Source organism: Abramis brama (genome assembly GCF_963993115.1).
Source record: "Abramis brama genome assembly, chromosome: 12".
In the NCBI taxonomy this organism is placed as follows: domain Eukaryota; kingdom Metazoa; phylum Chordata; class Actinopteri; order Cypriniformes; family Leuciscidae; genus Abramis; species Abramis brama.
In genome coordinates, this window is record NC_139974.1 from 13838391 (window position 1) to 13846578 (window position 8188).

General features: G+C 36.2%; 1 protein-coding gene across 1 annotated transcript; it reads left to right on the forward strand.

Annotated features, from left to right (window-relative positions):
- Positions 1-269: 269 nt before the first annotated feature.
- On the forward strand, positions 270-4169 carry slc52a3-2a (solute carrier family 52 member 3-2a; the record flags this gene model as incomplete). Its single annotated transcript, XM_084131504.1, has 3 exons — positions 270-1288; positions 2935-3058; positions 3164-4169. 3 exons carry the CDS (start codon positions 270-272, stop codon positions 3371-3373), a joined length of 1353 nt encoding a protein of 450 aa, XP_083987630.1. The 3' UTR covers positions 3374-4169.
- Positions 4170-8188: the final 4019 nt, after the last annotated feature.

Consider the following 8188-nt stretch of genomic DNA (forward strand, 5'->3'; position numbering starts at 1 on the left):
GGAAATGTGGCTTATGAAAGTCAATGGGGCCCAACATCTATTTGGTTACCAAGAATCTTCGAAATATATATATTTTTTTGTGTTCAGCACAAAAAATTAATTCATACAGGTTTGGAACAACTTGAGAGTGAGTAAATAATGACAGAATTTTCATTTTTGGGTGAATTATACCATTAATAATGATGATTCTGTTGGTTACTAACTGTATCGTTTTTCTTTCCTGAAGACATTTAGGTTATGAATTCTGAGGGATACTGATCTAAATCATCATGGCCATGTCCATCCTCACCCATGTTTTGGCCAGTCTGTTTGGCATGGGCTCCTGGGTCACCATCTGTGGTGTGTGGGTGGAGCTTCCTTTAATCGTTCCACATGTACCGGAGGGCTGGTACCTTCCCTCCTACCTCTCTGTTATTGTCCAAATTGCCAACATCGGACCTCTGTTTATCACATTAATGCACCGCTTCCGCCCAGGAACTCTCAACGAGACAGCGGTTATTTATTTTATTGTTGGTTTCGGGATACTGGCCAGCCTCTTCCTGGCTTTCTTCTGGAGTGAGACGGTAGCAGTGCGAGGTGTGGAGTGCAGCCTTCCTCTCCTGCTCCTCATCTTCTTCATCTCCATAGTGGACTGCACTTCTTCTGTGACGTTCCTTCCCTTCATGGCACAGCTCAAGGCGGAGTATCTCATGACTTATTATATAGGGGAAGGCCTGAGCGGTCTTGTCCCAGCTTTAATGGCGATGGTTCAGGGTGTAGGTGTGATGGAATGTGTAAATGCATCTCAAATCCTCAGATCCAATGAAACACATCTTAATGAGTCTGAAAGAGACGCTAACTACCTCGTGCCTCACTACCAACCAGCTAACTTTTCAGTTGAAGCCTATTTTTTTTTCCTGGCTGCAATGATGGTGGTTTGTTTAGTGGCGTTCTTACTTTTGAACTACCATCCAGCTGTGGCTCGAGAGCACTCCAATAACACAAATTGGAATGGAGACCATATATCCCTCAGGAAAAACAAGAGATCTGAACAGAAGCCAATGATGCGTTCTCAAAAGGTTATTGAGAAGCCCAGGAGCACGTTTGGGACCGGGAGGTACACGTGGACACAAGTAGTGTACATCTACATTATCCTAGCATGGGTAAACGCTCTGACCAATACTGGCTTGCCGTCAGTGCAGTCGTACGCATGTTTACCATATGGAAACCAGGCCTATCACTGGTCAGCCACTATGGCGAATGTTGCCAACCCTATAGCTTGCTTCATCACCATGTTTTACACTCAAAGGTGAGCTACATCTTGAAAAACAATGGTTTCATAGGTTGTAATGTGATTTCTTTGTTCTTTTAAACAATATATGATTATATATTGTTGCTCTACAATACAAGGCTACTTCCCAAATATGTGCACATGAAATAATGATGAAAGTTTAAATCAGGTTTAAAATCAAGTTTTCAACATTGACATTAGAACGATTTCTGAAGGATCATGTGACACTAAAGACTGGAGTAAGCTTTGCCATCACAGGAATTGATTTTGAAATATACTAAAAATTAAAACAAACTTGGATGTTGGCTTGAGAAAGGCTAAAAGTTTTAAATATAGACAGACAGATAGTTAACTTACTTTTTTTTTTTTTTCAATTTAGTTTCAATTTGATTCTAGCTCCATGCTGATTTCATTATTTAAAATGATCCTAAAATTTAGACTGAGATTACTATGAATTTAGTCATGTTTTTAATTTGGATATTTCATTATTCTTGTATTCTCATACTCAATTATTTGTTCATTAGGGATCCGATGTCACACAAAGTCTAACGTCAGCCAATCACACTGTAAACCCGAATAAGTTGGCAAAACATTTAAGGCAATCAGTTGCCTCAATTTTTAAGTTAAGAAATTCAAAGTTTAAGTAAGCAGAACTGGCAGATTTGTATTTTGTACTCATACATTTTACTTGTTTTTAACTTGAAATGTTTGAGTACACTAATTCATACATTTAACTTAAAACTTTAATGTAACCTCAATGTGAACATTTTTATTTCTTAGCTAGCTATAAGAAGCTAGTTCAATAAATGCTAACTTGCTAATTTGCTAACATGTTAACAATAGCAGGGGATAGCACTTGCTGTATCAGTGCAGCAATATTAAGCTTGTATCATACTTGCTCTCAAACCAAGCCTAAACTCGTAACTCTCTTAAAACCAACATGAACAGAAATTCTTCTAAATTAGCATAACATAACATTAATCACTACTAAATCTCCCACGTAACATTAATCTTGCACACACACAAAAAAAAACCCATACTCTTAATGTTAGCATTTACACTCCCTTTCGAGTGCCATGGGCAAAGCATGCTGGGATATAGAAATCCCAGCCCAGTTTCAGTTAAACTTAAGTTGGTCTAAATTAAAAGCAATAATTTCATAAAACTCAAAACAATGAAACTGTCAGTTTACCTAAAATATATCAGTTCTGTGAACTTGAAAGAAAAAGAAAGTACAAAATACTCATAAAAGTTAATGTGACTGAACTAATTAGTTTAATTTAAGTTTGTCTTACTCAAACCAATTAATTATTTTGAGCATTAGGGTTTCCAGTGCACCAGTTCCAATCTTTGTCAGAGGATGAAGAGTTAACAACTTTAAGTCGGCCACCACATGCTTACTCAAAAAGTGTAGTTTTCTTAGTCACGTTCATGCAACTTGCTAATCAGTGATAGACAGAAATCAAAAGGTCCAGATGATGTGCCATTCTCCATTCATCCGGACTTCAGTTTGGCCTATCCTGTATGTCGATTTGCAGAAACATAGATAGATAGATAGATAGATAGATAGATAGATAGATAGATAGATAGATTTGATTTAGCACATTTTGGCTATTAACACAATTAACTAACTCTTCCTCAACTCTTTGTTACATTCTGAACAGGTCTTTAGTGCTGATGGGAGTTCTCACTTCTATTGGCTCTCTAATTGGAGTTTTCATTATGAGCATGGCTGTGTTGAGTCCCTGTCCACTGCTAGTTAATGAGACCTCTGGAGCCATCATTATTGTGAGTATTGGGGACCAATTACTTGTTTATCTTATATAAGAAGTGTATTTCCTTGATCTATATTATTGTTTCTTTTTGTATATTTAGTAATACTTTGTTTTACAGGTGTTGGCGTGGTTCTTTTTTATCTTCATCCTATCCTACGTAAAGGTGATTGTTGCTGTTATCTTGCGAGATGAAGGCCACAGCGCTCTTGTGTGGTGTGGAGCTGTAGTGCAGTTGGGCTCAATGTTGGGGGCAGTGACTATGTTTCCTTTGGTCAATGTATTTGAATTTTTCACCTCAGGTGACCCATGTAACACTAATTGTCAATGAGAAATGGGATCTGTAAAAAATTGTTGAGCATATGTAAAATATTACAATTTTGTATTAGAATCTTTGTCAGAAAAGGAAATTGTTTGAAACTAATATCAAATATTTTAATTAATGTAAAATAATCTTGCTTTCAATGTCAATTGTTTTTGCATGTTTATTACAATAACAATGTTTGTAAAGTTTTTTTTATGCTGACTTTTTTTTATTTGCAATATTTGTAAAGTGTTTTATGCTGACTTTTATTATTATTATTTTTATTTGCTGGCTTGTCCATTTAAAAAAAAAAAAAATGTTTACCATCTTAAAAAAAATGAACATGGTTTCATGAATAGGAGTACTATTTTCAATACCAGTTTTGCCAGAATCATCAAATGTCCACTAGGAGGCAGTAACAGTCTACAGTGAATATAGTTCATTTAGATGAGTCCTTCTCACCCATGAGCAGAGGGTTAGCCTACTAGGGGACCTCTGTAAGTTAGTTTCAGAATGTCTTAAAATGATTCTTATTTTTTATCAGTAAAACCTCACAGAATGTATAAGTGAAACATAACATACATTGGATTTCTTACTATGGAGAAAAATCAGGAAGGTTTTTCATTTGTCCCCTCAACAATTGTATAAAGTGATCTAAAATATGTCTAATGAATTTCCCAATATCAACATTTACTTGAGTTGCCTTTAAAATATTATAGTTGAGTTAAGTTTAAGTTATGAATTATGTCAGGAAATAAAATCCTGCAGAGAACTTCTGCATCAAAACAACAGCACTTATTTTGTTTTCTTTCCTTAAAAAAAAAATAAATAAAAAAATGGAACAACCTGTTAAGGACGGCAGTAAAAATTGTTCATGATTCTACATGATTATTTAAATGTATTGACAGCCTTAGTTTCTGTTAATAAAAAAATTAAAACAAGCTCATCTTTTTATCATAATTTCAACAGAAAAAAACCCTGATATATTAGTCTCTTTTCAGTGTGCAAAGTCATTGAATTGAGCTGATAGATTCTTAATAATCTGCAGTCTTATAGATTTATTTTATTGTGCTTATTGTGTAACGCATTAAAAGTACTGCGAGTTACGTAATCATATTACTTTTTTCAAGTAGCCTAACTAGTAATTCTGTCACAACCACTATCGTCAAATACGATTGACAATTAGCATATAGTTTGGATTGGCGGTATGTTTTGTTCTGGGCAAGAACTCAGTCCCTGGACATCCATGAAGGGTAAGAGCAGGGAGAGCAGCAATAACCCCCCTTAGGGGAAACAGAACAGAACCAACATGAATGTATTGCAGATATCATTAAAGTCAATATTTTAACGTACAACAATTCACAGGGGAATCAGAATACCAAAGACTGGACGAGAGGAGGAGATGGGGATGGAGGAAGGTAATTAGCTCCTGAGAAATGCAATAGCTGATAATACTGAAGGAGCTTATGAATACAGTGATAAGCATCGTATTCCTAAAGGTAGACGTGGATCAGCTGATGCAAGCTTGACTAACGTGACCTGCCAGAATTAACGCTACGCTTGATAGTAACACACTACTTTTAAATTCACAACAAATTAAGCAACACAAGTTTTCTTGTATTGACTGACACCTCTCCTGTCCCCATGTTGAGAGAATCAGGAGTAAGTGCAGAGTTGTGTGAACTGTGTAAACATGATGATTAATGTAGACTAAATTTGAGCATGCATTTACTCATCTCACTTCAGCATTTTTAAAAATGAATAAAACAGTCAAATGAAAACTCATGGTATTATGCAAAACTGCAATAATTATGTTAAAATGTATTTAATCTCACTTAATTAACGTGCTGACCTTTGATGATCCAAATAAACCGCATGAATAAGCAAAAATGACTTTAGTTAAACATGAAATTTGTGTTTTTATTTATTGCTGAAGTGAGTGGAACTTCTCCTGTGTCCTATTCTTCAATCCAGAATGGCGGGACAGCTGAAAAGTTACTTTGAGCTGCGCCTTCTACTGTACAGGTGTGAATTTGCATTTCCTTTAGCCTTATTCATTTCACTTTTAATGTGAAAGGGCCTTTACATTTGCCAAAAATATATCTTTTTTTTTGCTATTAAAAAACAAACAAGCAAGCCCAACCCAGGTGAAACACATTACACATTACTTTCCATACAAAGTAGTAACGCGATTAGTTACTTTTTAGTAACGCAATACTGTAAAGCAAAAAGTAACTTTCCCCAACACTGTAAATAAGTTACAGAATTTGACATTATTGCCGTTTTATTTTGATTTCTAATGACAGGTCTTTAATCATTACATTGATGGCTCTTTAATTTATTAAAGTTTGTTTCTCTACAGGTTTATAGTGAGTAAAACAAATATACGGTGTCAACTTAAAGTCAGAAAAGATTTTCCACACAATATTGTACATATATTTATAGCATTTATTTTTACTGTATACATTTATAAATGATTAAGAAAGAGGTCCCTCGAAAGATACCAATATTTAGGGGTTTGTGGCATCAAAACATTTGAATACCTAATACACTAGACAGATGACAGTCTGGGTTTGATCCATTATCTTCTCAAGGGAGAGAAGATAATGGGAGGGTGACAGTTATATGTTTTGGGATGTGAAGCTCACATCTGTGAGTTTCAAGACTCCAAGTTCTTCACTCAACAGGACAGTTTTCACACAATGATAACTGAGACCGTTAGCAAAGGCCACTCTTCTTCTTGGCTCTCTAACAATCGTCACACAGGCCGCCTACTAATAGAGTGGCTATTTGTGGGCACTGGCTTTGATGATACACCCCACCCGGACTGTGCGTTGTCACCATGGCTATGTGTGACCGGGGATTCAAACCGATGGAAAATATTCCTGTCTGCCTAGCAGGTGTCAACAGGGTGCTTGGCTCAAAGCCTGGATGCAACAGCTGCTTCTACTTTGATCCATTAGTTACTACTCTGGAAGTTCAGCTCTCCTGCGCACATGGGGAAGAGATCTTGCGCATTTTTCATGATTCCTTTTCAGACGACGCTGCCGCATTTTTAATGAGCCGTTGTGACTAGGGTTGAAACTAGATCTTTGAAACGGAACATTGGGTCAGTGTTTTATACTCTTTAAAAGTTTGGACAAAAGACTTTTTCAAATAAATCATCTCCGTTTTTCATTCTCTATGACCAGTAAGAAACATCTTGAAGTCTTTTGTCATTTGATTTTGTTGTAAAACTCAATATCAATTACTAGCAGTGTCCTGTCATAATAGAGGCTTTTCACACATTTTACTCCAGTGAATATTTCTCTTAGTTGGGTGAGTTACTTCATCCACCTTCTTTTGCGACGCAAAAGTAAACTGTTTTCTGTGAATGTGCAGAATTCATTAGCCGCTATAGGTACTGGTAACAAAGTGCAGTAAACGGTAAAACTTTTTGCGCAGAAACACATTCAAAACATTCTTATGTGACAACATGCCCCAATAGTGGCCAATATATGGGGAAAGTTGTCACAGTGGACCCTGCTATTAAATAGGCTATTAAAGGCTTTTCAGCTAAATGTAAACAGTATATTATTACAAGATTTATGAAATAGAAATACAATACATGAAACACCAAAAAAATGTAACAGGTAATCAAAATATCAAACCAATGTTTTGGCCAAAAGAAGAAGAAGAAAAAAAAAAAAAATGCGCAAAACTTGCCCAACCTGACATTCATGAAATATTAAGGACACCTTTCAGTTAAAATCTCTGTTCATTATAGTGGACTCATATTGAATGCATGTCAGTGCTTATTGTTTTATTTATTTTTTTGTTCTCTTGTAACAGCTATACAGAAAAAAATAAAAAGTTTAATAAAAAAATATGGTCATACTTTAGATTAGGGTCCAATTCTCACTATTAACTACAACTTTGGCCTCACTAAACTCCTAATTACGTTTTATTAATAGTAAGTTAAGTTTGGGTATCGGGTAGGATTAAGGGATATAGAATATGGTCATGCAGAATAAGGAATTAATATGTGCTTTTTAAGTACTAATAAACAGCCAATATCCTAGTAATATGCATGCTAATAAGCAACTTAATAGTGAGAATCGGACCCTAAACTAAAGCCTTACCAAAAATATATATATTATTGAAATTTAGGTTGGAGGATTAAATTCACAAAGAAAAATTGTAATTTAAAAGGCTTTTGAAGCCTTTATACACTCACCTAAAGGATTATTAGGAACACCATACTAATACTGTGTTTGACCCCCTTTCGCCTTCAGAACTGCCTTAATTCTACGTGGCATTGATTCAACAAGGTGCTGAAAGCATTCTTTAGAAATGTTGGCCCATATTGATAGGATAGCATCTTGCAGTTGATGGAGATTTGTGGGATGCACATCCAGGGCACGAAGCTCCCGTTCCACCACATCCCAAAGATGCTCTATTGGGTTGAGATCTGGTGACTGTGGGGGCCATTTTAGTACAGTGAACTCATTGTCATGTTCAAGAAACCAATTTGAAATGATTCGAGCTTTGTGACATGGTGCATTATCCTGCTGGAAGTAGCCATCAGAGGATGGGTACATGGTGGTCATAAAGGGATGGACATGGTCAGAAACAATGCTCAGGTAGGCCGTGGCATTTAAATGATGCCCAATTGGCACTAAGGGGCCTAAAGTGTGCCAAGAACACATCCCCCACACCATTACACCACCACCACCAGCCTGCACAGTGGTAACAAGGCATGATGGATCCATGTTCTCATTCTGTTTACGCCAAATTCTGACTCTACCATCTGAATGTCTCAACAGAAATCGAGACTCATCAGACCAAGCAACATTTTTCCAG